The sequence below is a fragment of the Notothenia rossii genome (genome assembly GCF_949606895.1).
Source record: "Notothenia rossii genome assembly, chromosome: 6".
NCBI lineage: Eukaryota > Metazoa > Chordata > Actinopteri > Perciformes > Nototheniidae > Notothenia > Notothenia rossii.
Genome location: NC_136909.1, coordinates 52,074,174 through 52,096,558, shown reverse-complemented (window position 1 = coordinate 52,096,558; position 22,385 = coordinate 52,074,174). Strand labels below are relative to the sequence as shown.

Below are 22,385 nucleotides of genomic sequence, written 5' to 3'. Positions count from 1 at the left end.
AGGTTTGTGTCAGTAAATGTGTACTACCAGAGGCGGGGGTGTGTGTGGAAATAACGGGGACAGAGCTGGCTGCTGTCAGACGATCAGCTGTGCAGCGTCATCACAAACGGTGACGCTCCGGAGGAAAGGACTTCCCATTGCTCTTAAAACTCATTTCCCTGCTTCTCGTGGTTTCCTTGCATCTCTCCATGCTTCCCTGGTGGGAGGGACTAGTCACAGGGAAACGACGCAAGTGAGGGACGCAAGGATTCCATTTAACCGAAGTGAGAAGGGCCCCAGCCCTCAGGTTTTCCTAGGATCCTTATCGTAGCATTATGTCATTTTAAAACCAGGTTATGAGAAAATGACAAACATTAAGGGTTAAGTTTTGGAGTCACAGAAAGTGCAGTTTTATTGAAAAGACATTGTTGAAAGACAAAACTTGACTAAAAAGGTCTACAAGTTTAACACATAAGTATTTACAAAATGGGAATTCACAATGGGTATGAATGGGTTTGCATGTTGTTGTCCGTTTTATATTTTGTTGATGCTGGCAGCCGGCAGGGTGGATTTGTCCAAGTCATCAAAGTATGGGTGAGCCATGGCCTCACGGGCTGAGATCCTATTGGGAGGGTTGTAAATCAACATTTTCTGCAGTAAAAAGACAAGAGCAGGAGGTTAGAGGTGACCATGGTCACCATGAGCTTTTAGAACTCTGCGGGAAGTTTTCCAAACATATTTTAGTTTAAACAAGGTTTGTCCTGATCCAATCTCAAGCATAATTCGTGGGCCATTGTTTATGTCAGCTGTCCCACAGGAGGTTATACTTGTGAAGCTGACTGGTACGTCTTGTCTTTTGCTAGCATGTACGGCAGGGCTATTCAATTGGCGGCCCACGGGCTGGTCTGATTTTCATGAAACTTGGTGGGAGGCTGACCGAGGGCCAGGAAAAAAAAGATAATTGCATTCTGAAGTGAATCAATTCATAAGACGAGGCATTAAATAAAGAATATTCACATTAATGGCACCTTCAAGTTGGAACAAAACACATTTGCACACACAGGGTATATGCAGGAATCCTGAAGTCAAATGTAAGACCTTTAAGACCCTTTCCATACATTTTAAGACCTCATCGCCACTTCACATTTTAACCGGTTACATTGGCGACACCCTTTACCTCACATTTACTATATACAGTATTGATTGTCCTTCCTCCTTATCTTCCAACCATTTGGACACAGACTTGCATTCCCCACAACAATGTTGTTTAACAACCGGCGTAAACGGACCTTCGCGCGCTATCAAGCAGTGAGCGTGCGATGTCCTGTTCAGATGACGTCCAATCCAACGGGATGCCATAAATAAACTACACAGAATCACACTACACACCTACGCAATGATTACATTCAGGCAGACTGTAGAATACAACCTCTTTGGACGATTCATATACTTATTGAAAACAAGCTACAACATTTAATACCTTGGAAAATGCTGTTTAATACTTTTTAATAGCCTTAATTTTCGCTAAATTTATTTATCAACTTTTAATAGGGTTAGGCTTTTTAAGACCCAGCGGACACCCTGACACAACTTGAGATCGTATTTCGCAGAAACATGGAGGACAAAATTAAATGTTAAAAAATACATCACCTTCTCTTTATCGTACATGTTATTTTCAAAACAACAAAGAGATGATGAACACACTGAATTTGGGAGAACAAATCCCCAACACCAGGGACGTGCACAGACATTTTGGGGGGCGGGTGCTCAAGTGAGAAAAAGGGCACTTCCCATAATCATTTATAAAAAAAGTGTTTTAAAACTAAAAGTTAAATATAGTTGCACATCTCTGACTTACTGACCAATTTATTTTAATACCCTCACACTCACGCAATTGTTTAATACTCAACAGAATTCAAAAAAATAGTCAGTTAACACAGAGACAATGGCCTTCTTTAGTATTCACAATGCACAAGAGCAGACAACAAACTAGTATAATTAATAGTTATTAAATGAGCAGCCAACAATACAAATTAAAACTGCGGTCGCACTTGTGCGCGCAGTGATGAGCGGGCCCTCGCGTCCGTGCGCCTGTCGGGTCAAGCAGACGCGCGCGAGTCCTCGGAAATTAGTTGTTTGTCATTTCTCTAATTTTCGCGTCCCAGGTCCTCCGACATCGACCCAGAAACGGATGTTGGCGCGCGGTCTCGAAGGAAAACAAATTTCTCTAAAGGCTCGTCGAGGATCGATATTCGAGGAGGCTGTCTGGAGGTGCCGTAACCGAGGATACACTGATTTAGAGGAGAGAGGAGTCTCTCTGGAGGAGCTATAACCGAGGTTACAACGATGTAGAGGAGAGAGGAGTCTCTCTGGAGGAGCTATAACCGAGGGATGTATCCTCTGGAGTCAATTTCAGCCAACAGTGATGTTTAAAAGACGCGTGAAGCATGGCTGGACTTATGTCAACGAAGCACAGCTCTGCAAACTGTTCCCGTTTTGATAAGTTATTTGACATGATAAAATATGCATCAGACTTTCTGCCCTTTACCGTTTATTTACTCACTAATTACATCTCCCCTGGATGTTAGGCTATTTCTTTTTTTAATACAACTGCTTTCATTGTGACGTGATATTTACAGTGAGAACAGCTGCTGAGGTCAGTGCAGAAACAGAACAGTGTGTATAATATATATCGTTCAATAATATATGCAACAGGCAGCCCACATTTCACACTTTATTTGTAGGCTTTAGGTGATATCTACAAATAAACAGTAGGGTTAGGGTTAGGGAGTGTATAGGTGTCTGTTGTAATGAATATGCCCCCAGCAAAGGGCGTTGTTGGACTAACAGTGTGTGTTTGTGTGTGTGTGTGTGTGTGTGTGTGTGTGTGTGTGTGTGTGTGTGTGTGTGGATGTTGCAGGCAGACAGGCAGGTGTCAGTAGGTTATCTGACATATAAATTGTCAAAAATGGTACATTCTCCGTTAGCTTACGAGCTCCCCGTTTGAGCTAGCAACTATTTTCTTCGCAATTTAACATCATATTGGATAGGGGTTGAATTTGTCCTGGATTGGAATTTTTCCGATCATACCCCTAGGAGGAGTTTGCAAAACATTCCTTAAAATGGCTGAAAAACGCAAATTTTTCAAAATGGCCGACTTTCTGGGGGGCGTGGCTAATGGAAGGCAATTTGAAATATGTGTGCAATTATAATAGCAATGTGTATACAGCGTTTCGTGAATATCGGAATAACTATATCCGAGTAGTTTGGAGTAATTTGCAACATGTAAATCGTCAAAAATGGTGTATTCGCTGTTAGCTTACGACCTCCACGATTGAGCTATCAAAAATGTTCTTCTCAATTTAGCATCATATTGGATAGGGGCTGAACGTGTCCTGGACTGGAATTTTTCCGATCATTCCCCTAGGAGGACTTCGAAAGAATGTGCTTAAAATGCATGAAAAACGCACATTTTTCAAAATGGTCGACTTCCTGGGGGGAGGGGCTAATGGAATCTATTTACAAATATTTCTGCAATTCCATGAGGAATGTCTGTGCCAAAATTCGTGAAGTTCTGAGAAACTATATGTGACTACCACACAATAGGGGGCGCTAGTGAGCAGTTTTTTTGAAAAATTACATTATTTTTTTTACATTCTTGAAAAGGTAGTGGGCTCTGACGTGTGTCCCAAGTTTTGCGTCCGAAGCTCATTTGATGCTATCGCAATAAAAAAAAAATGTATAGGCCACGCCCACATTCTGAATTTGTTGCGACACTTTAAATCTGAGTTCATAGTCACCCCGAGAGTATGTGTAAAAAAAAAAGAAAAAAAGATTAGTCCATCCGCTCTTGACTAATAAATTGGTGGTGTTTTTGGCGCCCCCTGTAGTCCAAAATGAAAATTCTTTGGTGTGCCTATTCCCCAAGACAGACTAAACCTATTTACCAAAATCTATGATGTTTGGATACATGGTTGATGAGTTATGAGCATTTCTTTCTAAGCCCCGCCTTTTTGCGAGTACGTTTTGATTGACAGCGACAATATTTATCATCCTAACATGCTCATTTTCTACGCTAATGTGTCTGACTCTCCACCGATGCTTTATACGAAGTTTGGGGTAGAAAAACTGAAAATTGAAATTTAAGTGAATATTTAACTGTTTTGAACATTATGCTAATTAAAAAAAAAAAAATAGGCGGCGCTTAGGGTTCCAAGAGGATTATTTGTAGAGCAGGTCCACCCGGATAGGTGTGCAAAATGTCAGGTAATTCGGAGTTACGGTGCGACTTTGATAGGTGGCGCAAGCGAGCACGTTGTAATATGTTTAACCTATTGACTCCAGAATGTCGCAATTTTTACCGGTCCTGGCGCCCGTGCAAAATTATACAACTTTCTCAGCATCCTAAAGCCCTCAAAAACAGGAAATATGATCCCTTATAATAATAATACCGCGGAGAACGATAGGTTCCTCGCACTTCGTGCTAGGACGCCGTTGGGTCCTAGCGCTCAGGCCCTAATTATGAAGTTACTGTTTAAGGACATTACAGGCAAAAAGATCGTTTTTTCATGTAGGCCTACTTGTTATTTTGGTCTATTTTGCTTCCATGTTGTCTTTCACTCTAATGGAAATAAAACTTCCAAGAAACACATAAATGCGGTTCGTTTTACTGCCAATTCTGAATTCATCTATAGCAGGGGTCGGCAACCCCTGGCACGCGTGCCACCATTGGCACGCGGCACACTAGGAATAAGTGGAATAAGTGTGCAAAATATTTAAATTGTATTTTCGGATCCTGAACGAGACCGCCGCCAGAGCCCGTCTCCCTGTTACCTGCAGAAGGAAGCCATGCACGCAACGCAGCCACGCTCTCTTTATCTCCAGGTGACTTTCTGCCGCTTTCCTCCGTGGTGCAGTGCTGATCGTTTCACCACTTCACTAATTGCAGTACCCATAAGGAGCTGTACAAATGCCGCAGTTTTTGCGTGGCTGTGTCTTTAGTTGAAAGCCCAGTGGCGATATGCTCATCTCTCATTGAAATAACATTCTACACAGGGGCGGACTGGCCATGTGTGTTCTGGAGAATCACAGAACGGACGATCGTCCTTATTATTATGCTGTTATAACCAATTATTTAAATGTCTTTGTTAAATTCGGCATCATGTAAGTTAGGGATGCTCCGATCGATCGGCCCGTGCTCTCTAAAAATGCCGATCGCGAGAGCCGATCGCATGACATAAAATACATGACACTTTTCTCTGTGTGCGGCAAAACAAGCTCTCCAAAATGGCTTCACCGGTCTGGCAGTATTTTTAAAGTGTCCGAATATGACAATAAAATAGCGGAATGCAACGTGTGTGAAGCAGAAATCCTGCAGCTCCACCTGCTGTGACGGACCGGTGAGCGGAGCAAAACACACAAGAGTTAGACCTAACACACTTAGCTATTTGATCTACCTCTGGAACAAGCTACACTAGTTATACATATCAGTGCATGACATAAAGGATTTTGGGAGATGGCCCTGTGGGCCATCTAAGCTAATTTACAGATGGCCCTGAGCCCAATAGAGATTGCCCTGAAAAATGCACGCGGACGAAATGACACACGAAGGGTTTGGGGGGCCTCCCCCTAGAACATTTAGATTTTTGCAGCCCTTAGATGCTGTCTGGTGCATTCTCTAGACTGAATTATAAGATGAACCACCACAATATTATATTGTACAATTTCAATGTTATTCTTCATTTCACTTGTTTGTTTGTTCTTGTTTGTGTTTGCTCTCTTGCATGTCCTGCATAGCTATAAGAAATAGTTAAGTTGTTGGTCAAGACACTTTCCATCCGATGAAGGCAAATGCCTTCCCAGATGTAAAAAAGTAGAAAACATTACATTCAGTTCTAACTTCCAAAACAAACATTATTTACACTATTATGGCCCCTGTTAAGTGTAAGTATTAATATGTCTGCATGTAACTGCACTATAACGGTTCCACAGTAAGACGGCGCTATAGGCGTAAGGAGGCACAGCTATTGTAGCTGACGTCAGATATCAGATATATTGTACGCGCGCGTGCAAGATGGCGGCTGTTGACAAGATGGCGGCAGCGGTGGACGTGAGGCGAGTGGAGATGACGCCCGGAGAGCAGCGGGAAGAGAGGACTTCACCTTCGGAGCGCAGACAGCATACGCCAGCTGGTCAGCGCAGCAGCAGCAGGCCAAAAGGAAGGGACTGATCGTGGACACAGGTGCGTCGTCCCACATTATTAACGACAGGAACCGATTCAAGAACTTTGACAGCACCTTCGAGCCGGAGAGACCAAGCATGGAGCTGGCAGACGGGAAGCGCACTTCCGGGTTGGCGCACGGGAGAGGAGACGCACAGGTATGCCTCATAGACAGTGAGGGGCGCCGGTGTACAGTGACATTGAAGAACGCCCTCTACATACCCTCGTTCCCCCAAGAACTATTTTCTGTCAAATCTGCTACTGCAAATGGTGCCAAGGTGTTCTTCAATGAAGGTAACGATGTTCTTGTTGAGCCTGACGGTACGAGATTTAACATTGAGGTGTACAAGAGTATGTATTATCTACAAACAGAATGTAATGACAATGATGTGTGTAATATCAGTCGTGATATTCAGACATGGCATGAGATCATGGGTCATTGTAATTACGAGGATATACTGAAGCTGCAGGCGGTAACAGTAGGCATGCACATTAACGGTGAAAAGCACAGACCTAACAAAGAATGTGATGTGTGTATAAAGGGAAAGTTCACTCAAACAAGGAACAGAGGTCCCACAGAAAAAGTAAAGACACCACTTGAGCTAGTTAACACAGATCTAGCCGGTCCAGTAACTAATGAGTCCATAGGTGGCTTTAAATATATGCAGTCTTTCACAGATGTGTGTACAGGGCAGGGTATATGCAGGAATCCTGAAGTCAAATTTAATACCTTTTAAGACCTTTTTTAAGACCTTTTCCATACATTTTAAGACCTCATCGCAACTTTGAGTTCTAACCGGTTACATTAGCAACACACTTTGCCTCACATTTACTATATTGATTGTAAGATAGCAAAACTAAACGGAGTGCAGACAGACCACTGAAGCCTCCTTTCCACATGAACTTCAACCTCTCTGTGAAGGTCAGGTTTAATGCAGTATGCTGCTTTTTTGCTTCTGTACTCTGTGCTCTTTCATTCCAGTAAAACTCCTCAGAAACCAGTATTTGACCAATAAACAAAACAATTGACAAAACTTTGAACTATGAAATATGTTAAACTTTGGTGAGCTTCAGCAGGGTAATGCCATATAGGAGCTCCCTCACAAATACCCAGGGGTTAAATTGGGCTGGGGCTGTCCGGGGCTAAGCCCTGGCACATAGGACGATGCTCTGACGTCATCACCCTCAAACATTTGTCATATGTTTACAAAAAAGGATATATATGTTAAGACTTTTCTCGTTCTTAATATAGACTATATTTAGGGTCTATATGTGTTGACTTTACTTTAAAATAGCAGATCTCTGTGACCGGATATAGTTTGGCTTAGACCCCGGCCCCACGAGGACGCATACGGTAAAAAGCATACGCAAGCGCAAAAAAGGCTTCCGTTCACACGCATTCGATTCATTAACGTGTCCGTTCACACTAGACCGCTGGAAATGCTGGAAACGATGTAGTACATATGTCAGGCCTGTAAGTGGCGCTGCTTGCTGCCGCCCGAAATACACCAAAAGCAGCGAAGAAGACCCCGGAGCATGGTTGCCCTTCTGTTTATTCTCCGCGGTGGACGGCGTTCTCCTGCTGTATCTCTCAGGTAGTCCACCAGCAGATGAAAAGCACCCACCTCTTCGCCTCTTCCAAGGAATGAGGGGACCGTGCGGCAGAGCTTATTATTATTTATTGAGCTTTAAAACAAATTGATAACGACTCTGTTCTCTGTATAATAATATAAGAATATTTAATAAAACGGTGACTGCCTCTCTTTTCCTCCCCCTCTTCTGACAGCCCAGCAGCAACAGGAGAGGTGGGGAGAGGGAGGCGGGCTATTTCATCGTTATCAGAAAATGATCATATAGGCCAGGGCTTACACACGGAGCCATTGGACCCCCAGAGCGTTGCGTATGCCGGGACCCGTTACCGTAGTCGTTTAGTTCCCCCCCACCACACACACAGAGCGGAGCAAGGCAACAAAACTTAAAATAATAAGCAGCATTTTACGTCGCGCTATGCATCGGGCCGCCTTGGGGGGTTTCCCGACATGTCGTTTCAGTAAATTAAAGGGTGTTTCATGTTGTCGTTGCTGTGAACCTTCTTAATACCTTGGAAAATGCCGTTTAATACTTTTTAATAGCATTAATTTTCGCTAAATTGATTTATCAACTTTTAATACTTTTTAAGACCCCGCGGACACCCTGCAGGGGCAGTGTTTGTTTACTTTCTCAAAGCAAAGAGAGACGCACTTCAGGCCACAGAGAAATTCCTTGCCGATGTAGCTCCGTATGGCAGCGTAAAATGCCTGAGGTCCGACAACGGAACAGAGTTTACAAATAGAGAGTTTCAGTCACTGCTGAGAAGGAACAAGATCAGACACGAAACGTCCTGTCCTTACTCCCCGCACCAGAAAGGGATAGCTGAGAGGGAAGGGCGCACTCTTTTCGAAATGGCTAGGTGTAAGCTAATAGACGGTAACTTACCTAAGAGTCTATGGCATCATGCGGTCCAAGAAGCAGCTTACACCAGAAATCGGTGTTTTAACAAGCACACAGGCACCACCCCATATACAGCACTGACAGGAAAAAGGTGTGATCTAGCCAGGATGCACAAGTTTGGGTCAGTGTGTTATGCTTACCAACAGGACAGAGAAAAACTCGAGTCCAGGTGTGAGAAAGGACTTTTTGTAGGGCATGACAAAGGCAGCCCCGCTTTTCTAGTCTATTATCCCGGTAAGGGGAAAGTGCAAAAGCACAGGTTAGTAAAGTTTGTCACAAAGACAACATGTGAGAACGAGACACAGACACAGGAGCCAGAGCTGGACTCCAGAGTAGGGTGTGAGGAAAGAGAGACGACACAGCCTAGTGTACTGAGCAGAGACATGCAGACAGACGGTCAACAGCCACCGGAGGATGATGGCGAGAAGCACCCTAGGGTGATGTCACGTGCCTCATGCAGTGGGAGATATCCCCCCGGGAACATAAACCCCCAAAGTATCTGAAAGACTATGCCCAGAGAGAAAGTGACGAGGATATGACAGTACACTTACCAGCATAGATTACTGCTACAGAGTAGTGAGTGGTGTACCTCAGACCTTTAAAGAGGCCATGATATCCCCATAATCAGGAAAATGGGAGAGAGCGATGGATGAGGAGATGAGGTCCCTGGAGGACAATCATACTTTTACTCTAACAAAATTACCCGAGGGTAGACAGACAGTGGGAGGCAAGTGGGTGTACTCAATCAAGGAGGGTATTGAAGGGCACGACAGGTACAAGGCCAGGTTTGTAGCTAAAGGCTACAGTCAGAGAGAAGGAATAGACTACGGTGAGATATTCTCCCCTACAGCTAATCTGACCAGTGTACGAGTAGTTATGCAGAAGGCAGCCGAAGACGACTTGATTTGACACCAGATGGATGTGAAGACAGCCTACCTGCGCGCACCCATTGATAGGGACATATATATGGAACAACCTGAAGGTTACGAGAAGAAAGGAGAGAAGCTAGTGAGCAAGCTAGAAAAATCCATTTACGGCCTGAAACAGTCTGGGCAAAATTGGAATGAGATACATGTCTAATTGAAGATCACTTCATACAGAACCCAGTAGACCCCTGTGTTTACACAAAGGAGTCAAAAGAGTCAGGGAAAGAGATAATTGTGATTTGGGTGGATGATTTGATCATCGCAGCAGACAACACTAGAAACCTAGAGCAGGTGAAAGATATGCTCTCCACCAGATTCAAGATGAAGGACCTGGGCAGGTTAAAACATTTTTTTAGGCATGGACTTCGAACAGTCTGCCAGTTGTGTAAAAATATTGCCTACTATGTAATATTGACTGCTATGTTCTTTTGATGTTTTGAATTGTTATTTTTCTTGGAAAAGTTGTACAGTATACACGTCATTCATAAGTGGGAGTGTTAAGTGTAAGTATTAATATGTCTGCATGTAACTGCACTATAACTGTTCCACAGTAAGAGGGCGCTATAGGCGTAAGGAGGCGCAGCTATTGTAGCTGACGTCAGATATCAGATATAAGGGATTGTTCCCTCCCCTTCTATCGCTCTCTCTAGCTCTCATGGAGAGCAGGTCAAGTGGTGCAATGCAAATATGAAAATAAACCACGCCAGTTAAGGCTAAAGAATACCTCGTCGTCATGACCAGTTTATTGCTATACATGTGACTCTGTCAACAGCCCCTGTTAAAAATGTTTGTAATGTTATCTACTGTAAGTTGGTTGAACGAATGCCTCCTCATCCGGAAGCTGACCGAGCAGACCCGAGCAGCAATCGAGAGGAGCCGAGCGCATCCGCGAAGCACACAAAATGGCGACGTCAGAGTTCCCGTTAGCCGGCAAATCTAAATCTCTTCGGTCAAAATAATATCCCTTTAGCGCAATACCGCTTCAGTTGCGCCACTTATGTGACAGACAAGAATAGTCAATTCTAATGTCAAACACTTAAGGTGGAGAAAGAGATGTGCTGTATGGGTTGATTGTGCGTTGATCTGTTGGTAATGCCTCTGGGTTCCGGTGGGCATGTAAACAAATGCCTAATGCTGCGCTATACTGTGAGGCCTCACCCAGTTGCATAGCGACGCTTATTGTTTAGGTGTCTTTTAATAAGCAGGTAGTCATATCATTAGCTAGAACTAGCTGGATCTGATCGATATGGACATAAACGCGAGTGAAGTCTAATCTGACGGGAGAAAGAGTCAGCTGCTGCTGACGAGTTGACACGCAGCTCTGCATGATCACATGCAGCGGTGAGCGGACAAAACACACACTTCAGGTTAGAATATCACACGTAGCTATTTTAATTACCTCTGAAACTACCGTAACTAGTTATAGATAGATATGTTTAGTTTCACTGTCGGGTGACTTATTACTGGATCCGCAAGCTGCATGACACTGGCATAATAGATTGCCCGATCGGGCAACCAGCAGGTGAGGCTTCATTGCCCGAACTAAATACTAGATGGCCCCGGGCATCGGGCAGCCCTTAATGTCGAGCCCTGCATATATTTATTCTTCACTGTCGGGTCACTCATTACTGGATCAGTGAGCTGCATGAGATACTGACAGGCTGTCAGGAGAGAGAGAGAGAGAGAGAGAGAGAGAGAGAGAGAGAGAGAGAGAGAGAGAGAGAGAGAGAGAGAGAGAGAGAGAGAGAGAGAGAGAGAGAGAGAGAGAGAGAGAGAGAGAGAGAGAGAGAGAGAGAGAGAGAGAGAGAGAGAGAGAGAGAGCGCTTCCGCTCATCTCTCGAGCGAGGCTCCCCCCGCCCTCCTGTTGACAGTTCACGAGCGTCGAGCTCATCGCCCCCCCGTTGATAAAATTAAAAAATTTGAATGGCACTTCATATGAAAAAGGTTGCCGACCCCTGAGCTATAGATTTAAAGCTAATCTGCATTTAAACATAACATTTTAGGGGAAAATACTGACTTGACATAAGTAACTATCTGGGGAAGTTGTGAGGTGATATGTTTTTTTGTTTGATCCTTTTCACCTGCAATGCCTTGGCGCATTTTAATTAGGCCTAGTTAACGCATAATTTGCAAATCAATATGGCGATTGTAATGACGTTACTAGATACACGTTTTACTATATTCGCTTTAAGTGCCTCCCCTTAAAGGTGGGGTACAGTGATGCAAACACAGGCATGGTGAAAAAAGAGAGAACTATTCGAAGCAGAAAAAAAACAGCGTAATATATAGGGTTACAAAGGCCTGTGCTATAATGCTTCAATGAACTGGCTATTCTTTATAATACACTCAGATCAATAGGAGACAGAGATGTTATATTTCAAGGGCTTTTTATAATTATTTACAGCAGGGGTGGGGAACCTTTTTCCTTTAAATGTTTACAACATCCTCCGAGGGCCGTACAAATGATTGAACTCAACCTCTGCTTAAAAAAAAACTAAAATCACAGCCCATTAATTTTGCCTTTCTTTCATGCTGTGCAAAGAAAAAGCAACCTCTAAATACAGATATCTTCACATGCACGAGATAAGTTTGTGCACAGATGGAAGGCTGACAGGCAGGTAGGTCATCCAGCCGGGCCGGCTCAGATGATTTGTCGTGCTTTTTTACAGTACTACGGCTTCCAGAGGAAAAAAAGGGCACTTTCTCTGGCGGAAGAAAAAGGGCAGGGGCTCAAGCCCACTTTGATGTCTACAGTGTTCCCCCTAAGTGTACTGCCTTGGCAGGGTGCTGCTCGGGTACCCCGAAGAAAAATGTAGGGGCACCCGAATTTTTTTTATCCTCTGGAGCAGAGAGAGGAGTTTTGGATTATTGTTATTGATATTGTACAGTAACAAATTATTTGTACATTAAAAAGTAATAAAGTACAGTGTTACACTGTACTTTATTACTTTAATTTAAACTGTATTCCCTACTTATCATGTAGCCTACACTTCTTCCTTTCATTGATACATTTAAATCACCTGACTACAGCATATAACATACCTGCTGCAACCCTGTGCTGCTGCTGCCTCATCCTCTATTGCTGGAGGCAGCTCCACCTCATCTGATCTCTGATATGAAAGCAATCGTGTTATGATCATATTGAGCTATTGGTGTGAGTCTAACATTAAACAAGCAGTCTGCTTGTCATACATTGCTGACGATACATTTTAAGCTGCAATGTATATTGCATATTGAGTCACTGCCGCTAAATTCCGGTAGCATCAAGCTAGCAAATCCTGCATTAGCCTCACATCAACAGGTGTGGACAGAACATCCAATTATCCTGAGCTAATTTACTGAATACACCAACTCGCACCTCCTGTCTTTTTTTTCACCCAACTCATTAGACTATTCTTTTGCTGGCATTTCATTGTTGTTTTCTGTCAAATGTAATACTGTAGTTCAAAACCGCGGTACCTGCTCACCATCTGTGAGCTATTTTTAGCAGGGATGCAAACACACGTATGGTGAAAAAAGAGAGAACTATTCGAAGCAGAAAAAAAACAGCGTAATATACCATCTGACAAAGGCCTGCGCCGTAATGCTTCAATTAACTGGCTATTCTTAATATACTCAGATCAATAGAAGACAGAGATGTTAAGTTATAAATCAAGGGGTTTTATTATTATTTACAGCAAGGGTGGGGAACCTTTTTCCTTTCAATTTTTACAACATCCTCCGAGGGCCGTACAAATGATTGAACTGCTTAAAAAAAACTAAAATCACAGCCCATTAATTTGGCCTTTCTTTCATGCTGTGCAAAGAAAAAGCTACCTCTTAATCCAGATATCTTACCATGACTCGCGCATGCACGCACGCACGTGCAGGGTTGTGGCAGAAAGATATGGACACAAGATGTGTGCAAATGTATTAAGTATCCTATCCATGTGAACATGATTTAAGTGGGGGGGACTTTACCTCCTCTAGTGGGGTCCGGGGCATGCTCCCCCAGGAAGATTTTTTTTTAAATATTGAAGTTAAAAGCATCAATCTGGGGCACTTTGAGAGCAACCTGAAGAGATCTATGGATACATCTCAACACCCATATGAAACAGAACTGTAAGCAGATTCTTCTTTTTGGATATTTTACAAATCACTCCCCTTTTAAACTCTATTCTTGTTATTTTTAACAACTTTTTTGTTACTGTCATATTGTATTTTATACCTGTTTTTCATTTAGACTCTAATGTCTCATTAATAACTATAATGATGTCAAGGTGTGCCTTAACCTCACTGAGCTGAGGTTATTTGAGCCTCTCAGGAGAGAGCTCTCTTCCACCTGGTTGTAGAAAAGCTCTTTAAATTCGTTAGCATAGCTAGCTAACCAGATGCTAATAACAACAGATCGCCACTGTTCTTACAACTAAAGACAGCCACGCAAACACTGCGGTGTGTACGGCTCCTTATGGGTACAGCAATATTTGAAGAGCTGGAGCGGCGTTCCGGTGCTCTCCGTCGGCACTCTAGTCTACACTCCTTTCCGACGAGACATATACCACGTGAAGACACGTTACGCTCGTGTTGTGTTCAAGGAACCTGCCCTTGGCCAGGAAAAACAGGCACTCGCTTGTTTGATTATTTTGCGGTCTAGATTTCTTCTTCTTTTTTGAAGTGAAAAGTTGTCCGTTAGTCGGACTGATGGACGGGCGGACGGACCCCCCCAAAACGAAAACTCTTCGGTTCTCCGCGAATTACACAAGTCACCCAAATCAGCGTTAAAAAAGCGGGAGGCGCCGAAAAGCGACTAATTTGCATCACTGTTTAGAATGCGCACGCTACGTTCGTTGTCGCGTTCGCGCGCGTCCACCTGGGCAGGCTGTTTGTGTCCTTCTCCCGTGACGATAACGGCTTGCGGTTAAAAAATAATAATAAAAGAATTTGAAACTTGGGGGGGGGGGGGGGACACACAAACGGGCAGACAGCAGAGCTGTTGTTCTCCTCCTTTCCTCCGCTCTTGTCTCTGATTGTGAGTGTGTGCATTCGCGTGTGTGTGGGGGGGGGGGGGGGGGGGAGAGAGAATGTGAATACGCAAGGCAGTGGACACTGAAACATGCACATTGGAAAATTAACATAGGCGTTTAGTTTATTTAATAAAAGAGCACATGTTTAATGTGAAACGTGACCGTAGATAGATTACTTCAGTTGCAATTTGGTGCTATATATATATAATTTTTTTTTTTAAATAATAATAAAAAAAAACACCTTGAATTTCAGGCAGGGCGCGGGGCTCCGTTGGCAGGGCGCAGCGCCCCGCCAAGACAATGGTAGGGGAAAGACTGGTCCATGTGTGCACATGCCTGCCAAACACATAAAATGGAGCCCCCCGAGGAGCACCTGAATGCACCATTGGCCTTGGTGCAACAACATGTATCAACATCTCTGTGCTTACGGAAATCAAATACATTTTTTCCATTAGCAATGTTAAATATGTAAAGTTTGTGGGGCGGGTAGGAAATGTTTTTGAACAGTGTTAGTTTTGCCAGAGAGGGAATGGTTTAAGTTGTTCTATTTTCTAAATAGTTCCTAACTGATATTCAGTAGTTGTCGTCAGATGTTATGTTTTTATATATTGTTAACTCATGTCCTTACCGCCAGGAGGTCCAGGCCATTCTTATCCAGGTTCTTCACCATTGACGACAGGTTGCCAGACTTCCATTTAGGGAAGGTGTTTTTGTAGTCAGGTAGGCTCTCTACCTCTGGCCACACGTCATTGTTGGGGGTTCCCAGGGTCCTGGACAGAACAGAAAGAGAGGATTCATTTACTTCACAGCAGATGCGTGTACATCCTGGAATCAGCACAGATATCCATCCATCCATCAGTAAAGAAGGAACTGTGAGATATCTTTGGGTGTGTGGATTATTTATGCGTACATTTAGTTTAGATGACGTCAGAGCCCATCACTACTGTAAATCAGAGTTCCCGTTAGAATATTTTTTTGCCGGTCAACATGTCCGTTAAAGTTTAAATCTTCCGGACACAATTTGAAAAAGTGCCGGTCAAAGTTCTTCTTTGTTATTTATTGAGCTTTAAAACAAATTGATATGATTCGATATTAAACAAACTAATAATAGTAGATTAACTATTCAAAAGTGTACAGTAATTTACAATAACACGGGAATAATAAACGGAGCGCTCTCTCCCTCTCCTGACAGCCCGTCAGTATCATGCAGCTCGCGGATCAGTAATGAGTGACCCGACATTAAAACTAAACATATCTATAACTAGTTTAGGTAGTTTGAGAGGTAATTAAAATAGCTACGTGTGATTTTCTAACCTGAAGAGTGTGTTTTGCTCCGCTCACCGCTGCAGGTGATAATACAGAGCTGCGTGTCGACTCGTCAGCAGTAGCTGATCTCTATCTCCCGTCAGATTAGACTTTACTCGCGTTTATGTCCATATCGATCAGATCTAGCTAATGATAGGACTACCTTCTTATTAAAAGACACCTAAACAATAAGTGTTGCTATGCAACCGGGTGAGGCCACAAAGTATAGCGCTATGCATTTGTTTACATGCCCACCGGAACCCCTAGGCATTACCAACAAATCAATGCACAATCAACCCATACAGGACATCTCTTTCTCCACATTACGTGTTAGACATTAGAATTGACTATTTTTGTCTGTCACATAATATTCTTGTCTGTCACAAAAGTGGCGCAACTCATGCGGTATTGCGCTAAGGGGAAATTATTTTGACCGGACACTTTGACCGGAGAGATTTAGATTTGCCGGTCTTCAGCATATTTTAACGGTCATAGTCCGGTAATTACCGGCTAACGGGAACTCTGCTGTAATTACTAGATTTCAATAGCAGATACTTACTATTCTCATTTACTTGCAGATTTTTCACATTTTGCTTCATGTTCAGAAGTGAGATACTAACATAGGGACATGCATGAAGCAGATGTTTGATGTTCTACCTGAAGATCCTAAAGAGCTGGTCTATTTCAGAGTCTCCATGGAACAGAGGCTTCTTAGTGGCCAGCTCAGCAAAGATGGTCCCAGTGCTCCAAATATCCACGGGGGTTGAATATCGGGGGGAACCCAGGAGAACCTCGGGAGCCCGGTACCAAAGAGTTACCACCTGGAACACAAACAAGAGTTCACTCGGCAAAGTGCTCATTAGCCGCGTTCACACCGCAGTACTTTTCCCACTTTAGTTCCGATATAGTTCCGAAATGTCGCGTTCACACCAAAAAGAGCTGGAACTAAAACGAGTTAATCAGAACCTTTTTACTAGGGATGCACCGAATATTCGGCCACCAAAAATTATCGGCCGAAAATGGTTAAAAAGGCGCTTTCGGCCGAAAGGGTTTTAGCACCGAAAAAATATCACCGAATGTCAGAGAACAGGGTTACGTTGATCATACTCCGCATATTTGTCACGGTGTTTTGATTTCAAGTGGTGGAGTAATCCCGAAGCGGTGAAAGTCTTTGCAGTTACACCCCCTCGAGAAATGTCAGCTGAACGCGTTTTACAAATCGCAATCCGCGGCTCTTTCTCTGATATTTTGAAATATCTCCAAGCGGCAGACATGTTGGCTGTGAGCCAGCCGCGAGCGTGGTCGCACGCCGTGCTTGTCGCCGCGTTTTGATTACGTCATCACAACAACACGTTAGGTTACCAAACTTATAGGTGCATTTGTTGTTGTTGAAGGCCTGTCTGTTACAGTCTTTATTTACACTATTTTGTTGTAGGCCTACTGGCCTAGATGTTTATGCAGTTTTAAAGCTCTTGGCTTTGTTCTGAATGCACTTTGTTGTAGTTATCCTACAGAAAAAAGAAAATGCACTTGACTTGGAATGAATGTACTGTATGCATTCAAAAGTGCTGAATAAATGTTTTATGGACCCATAATAGTGATTATTATTTCAGTTAAGTTTTGCCATAATCATGTATTTTTCCATAATCAGGTAGCTGAACAACATTGGTAAAAAATGTATACATTATATATATATTTATTTCTATTAATCATTTTCGGCCTTTGGCCAACTGTTTCCTATTTTCGGTATCGGTTTCGGCCAAGAATTTCCCATTCGGTGCACCCCTACTTTTTACCCCCTTTTCAGTCCCTGCTCTCTAGCAGGGACTGAAAAGGGGGTGTAAAGGTTCCTATTACTGATTGGCTGGGCGGAATGCAAACCACGCCCCCGTAAAAAGTTTTGTGAAGCCGCCATTTTATTATCCTCGCATTAGCACTATTAGCATTAGCCCAGCGCACAAACGCAGAGACTAACTTATGGCAACACAAAATAAAACATGGGAGCGGTGGAGATGAGGAGGTGTCGACGTTTTGGCGATTTACTCGGAAGGCTTGAGTAGAAGCCTTCCCCAACTCCGGGGACTCCGGGTGGCAGTATACGCCGTGAAGTTGTTTGCGGCCTGCCAGTAAACCCAAAGCAGAAGAAGAAGAAGTGACGTCAGCGGCTCATTTGCCTCAGGGACTTATTCCGGTGTGAACGCAATCTGTACTTAGTTCATGAGAACTAGAGAGTTCTCATGAACTAAGTTCTCATGAACCTCTGTGGGAAAGGTACTGCGGTGTGAACGCGCCTAATGTGAGGCAGTTGTTTGTCACTTCGACATTGCAGTTTCACTCCATGAATCCTGTGCTGTGTGAATGGGTTCTCACCTCATGGGTGTAGACCCTGACAGGAACACCAAATGCCCGAGCCAGGCCAAAGTCGGCCAGCTTGATAACACCCTTGTTGTCTATCAGAAGGTTCTGCGGTTTAAGGTCTCGGTGGAGGACACGGCGACAGTGACAGAAGTAAATGCCCTCCAATATCTGGTAAAGGTAGCTCTATAGGGTGGAGAAGGAAGGAGGAGGACATGGAGAGGGACACAGGTTATCGGTGTGAGAGTGAATGAGCAGAAAAATACCATGATAGCTGCAGCATATCTGCTAATAGAGTGGTGCAGGAATTAGTCCTAATGCCGGACGTGAGTTAGCATTTTACAACTTCCAGGTTTTCTCATCTAGAAGTCAACGTATTGTTGAACGTGTTTGTAGTTAAGATTCCCGAAATAAGGTCTGTAGTTACCACAAGCTGAAAAATATTTTCACTTTTGTTTTATCACCTTAAACATGGGAGTGAATTCGCCAATGGTGAAATTTGAAGCTTCTACGTGTCACAAAAAATAGTGGTTGCTAACACGTTTCCAAAATGAGACCACTAAACCTTAGCCGCCTTTAGCTTAGTGGTATGAGCATTCATGTGAATGTGCTGTAGGTCATTTAAAGCATGTTAGCTTCTCGTAATAGCAGTTACTTTTCAAAAATCATAAAGTGGTGTTAATATGTTGAGATCATCCCACTAAACTCAACATGTAAGTATTATTAACATTTGTTTGCCACAGAGATTACTTTATTTAAATCATACAAATCACATGGAAAAGTCCCATTGCTTCTTGTCCCTCGCAATGTACAGGGTGGTGTACAAATATACTTAATCACTCAAATGAACAGGTTTTTAAACTTAATCATTTAGTTTGTTTTGCTAATTACCTGTTTTATTGTGATGAAAGATGCATACATTGCCATAGGAACCTGTTATCAGTAACATGTCTACTTTGGTAATTGTTCATTTGCAGGTGAGATTCTGTGGCAGCAAAGATTTTAGAGCAGTACAGAAATAGCATGCAGTAGCTGAAATCATTATACCATGCAGTGTTTCCCCTAGGTTTATTGCTTTTTGAAATCCTCTGGAGCAGAGAGAGGAGCTGTGGACTATTGTTATTGATTAATGCATCAGTGTTTCTTAGGGTCAAAAACACTAAACTCACAACTTAAAATGATAATAGTAGTTAGTTTATTTAATAAAAGAGCGAATGAGCAATGTGAAAAATGACAGTAGATATAGATTAGTTGCAATTTGGTGCTCTATATATATATATATATATATATAAAAAAAAAATTATAATTGTTTTTTTTTGTTTTTTTAAACACCTTGAATGTCAGGGGGGGCGCGGGGCTCCGTTGGCGGGGCGCAGCGCCCCTCCAAGACAATGGTAAGGGAAACATTGCCATGGATGAACATGTGTATAGCATTTAAAGTATAATTTGAGAAACATTGAAGCATTTCAAAAAATATTTCTCTGGGAGATGGCGTTACACTTGAAGCATTTTAGCTCACAATGTTTCTTGTGGGGTTTCTTTCATTTCTTAATCTAATTCAAAAGAAAGACAGAGCTGCAATAATACAGCTGAAAGACAAAGAAGAACTGCTGATAGAGTTTGATCACAAACACAGGTACCTTGACCAGCATAGGCTCCATGTACTGGCCTGAGGGGATAGAGTCCAGGTATTTCTTCAGGTCCATGGACAGGAACTCAAAGATGAGGTAGAGACGAGACTCCTGCATCAGAACATCCAGGAGTCTGGGATAAATACAACGACTGGTTTATTTTCAACCCTTTTTAACTCAGGGCCCACTTAAGAATCACATTTAACCATAAACAATACAGAGGCTAAATAAAGTTCTGATTGGTCAATTCAGAACATGTGACACGTTGTTAATCCACTAGAATAGGCCGCTGTCTAGGACTGTAATGACCGTTGCTAAGGAGGGTCGAGAAAGAGAAAGGAAAAGAGGTTAAAATAGAAATCTTAATAATGAAAATGTTTCCACACAAATCATGTTTTGCAAATTATTTGGCGTCAAATATTGAATTTACATTTACACCCTTTAATATTTTAATTGGGCTTTTAGATGAAGACCGCACACAGTTAATAAATATAGCTATTCTTCTGGCTAAAATACATATTTATTTTTAAAACTCAACCAATGAGTAATCTTAATTTAAAGAGACAAATATGCAACTGCGTGTGTTAATAATTGCACGTTTTCACTTCTCATATATATGCGGGTTCGGGTCGGGTTGCGGATCTTGTGCCGACGGGTCGGGTTGCGGAACTAATTGTCAATATGTGCGGGTAGCGGGGCGGGTTCGGTATTGCACATCGCGGGTGCGGGGTGGGAAAATCAGACCCGTGCAGGACTCTGCACAGTGGTACTTTTACATAAGCACCAGATATAGTTCTCTGTATTTGATATGTGTGTCATGTGTAAGAATGTGTAACGTTGCTGCCTTCTCGGCCAGGTCAACATTGTAAATGAGATTTTGTCTCAATGTTTTCACCTGGTTAAATAAAGATTGGAGTACTTATTCTACCTCTATTGTGTGACCCATCTTACCGCACTACGTTGGGATGCTTGAGCTCCTGCAGCAGAGACACCTCTCTGACAGCAGTGCTGGGAACCCCCTCCTCCTCACTCTCCAGGCGGATCTTCTTCATCGCCACCACCTGCCCGGTGGCCTTGTGTCTGCCTTTATACACCACCCCATAGGTACCTGCACAACAACATGTTCACACAGTTATGTTATCCTCTCAAGCACAGCCAGAGACATTAAGAAAAAAATACTTTAGTCTTGAACTTGTTGATTATAGGATCTACAATGGGAACAAAGCACTTATATACTAATAAAGGACTGGCTTATCTAAAGCCAGTTGAGTAGGACTTGAAATGTTTTGGCTCTATAAAACCTGATGTACTTTATGATTCTGTTTTCTTCAAGTTTTTATCTTCTTGGTCGAATGCAGTTATTGTAAGGCGCTTTGGATAAAAGCGTCAGCTAAATGCAATGTAATGTAATGGAAGGGAGCGAAGTGATAATGTACATGTACTTCCCCAGACAGGCAGCAGAAGCAACATAGTTGAAGGGAATACAAATAGACAAACCTTCTCCAATTTTCTCTATCTTCAAGTAGTCTTCCATCATGCCTGAAAAAAAAAAACCGCTGTCATGTCAAAAGTGCCATTGCACCAGATATCATCAGTTATTCTCAGCTCATTTTTTAATCACATAAGTGAACTACCATATTAAAGTCAAAGCGACTCTTCTCTACAATGTGGCCTAAAAAACCGAACTAGAATGTGAAGGCTAAGACACCGTGTAACTAACTGTTAGTTCAGCCATGGACACATATATGTATCATACGCTTTTTAACTTGGAGATATGAGTTACTAAAAAGCCTAAATAAACGGACGTTGGTAGAATAATCGTGTAGTTAACGTTACACGTTACTTTAGATGAATATGGCTCAGAACACGGTTTACATTGCCCCGGGCGTTAGCTGTTAACTAACGCTTTTGTTTCTATTAGAATAACGACAGTGAGAAGTTACCTTTATGGATTTGATACTATAAACTGCCAATTTTCTTTATGTTGAGCAAGCAACGTAAGGTCACCAACGTTAGCTTAGCTAATGCTAAAACGTTACCTTCTATTCGTTTTCAGGTGGCAGCTGACCATTTTTCAGGCCAGATAAAAATTATACAAGTTTTCAACTGACCTGACGAATAGCTCAGTTCATATTTAAACCTGTATACAATTAAAATAATAGTTACCTGACTGTGCGTCGTTTGATGAGGTATGTACTCTACACACACACGGCTGCTGAATGCTGACAGATTCTTTTGAATTGCTTGCAGGAAAACAGCGGTTCAAAACAGGCCAATGAGCTACATTCGATGGATTTGAAAACCGCCAATCAGGGAACGGAGTTCAGTCACGCGGACTGAGCGGGAGACGACGCGCCGACGTGACGTAACGTAACGGCAACCAGGAACCTATCTCTGCCGTTTCCGATATCCACAGGCTGTGTATAAAAAGTATATATTCTATTTTAAACAAATATTATAATCTCTATTGGTTTAA

The 22,385-nt window shown here is 42.7% G+C and overlaps 1 protein-coding gene across 2 annotated transcripts; it reads right to left on the bottom strand.

The window, feature by feature from the left end:
* Positions 1 to 360: 360 nt before the first annotated feature.
* Positions 361 to 22,267, bottom strand: cdk1 (cyclin dependent kinase 1). Of its 2 annotated transcripts, XM_079686297.1 has the most exons (8): positions 22,076 to 22,217; positions 21,407 to 21,448; positions 20,861 to 21,017; positions 19,919 to 20,042; positions 18,294 to 18,464; positions 16,581 to 16,744; positions 15,247 to 15,388; positions 361 to 630 (listed from the first exon to the last, which is right to left on the bottom strand). In XM_079686297.1, exons 2-8 carry the CDS (start codon positions 21,444 to 21,446, stop codon positions 514 to 516), a joined length of 915 nt encoding a protein of 304 aa, XP_079542423.1. In that variant the 5' UTR covers positions 21,447 to 21,448; positions 22,076 to 22,217; the 3' UTR covers positions 361 to 513. The 2 variants fall into 2 exon arrangements, with proteins under 2 accessions (XP_079542423.1, XP_079542424.1); XM_079686298.1 differs by lacking the exon at positions 18,294 to 18,464 and having other exon boundaries at positions 22,076 to 22,267.
* Between the last annotated feature and the right edge of the window lie 118 nt (positions 22,268 to 22,385).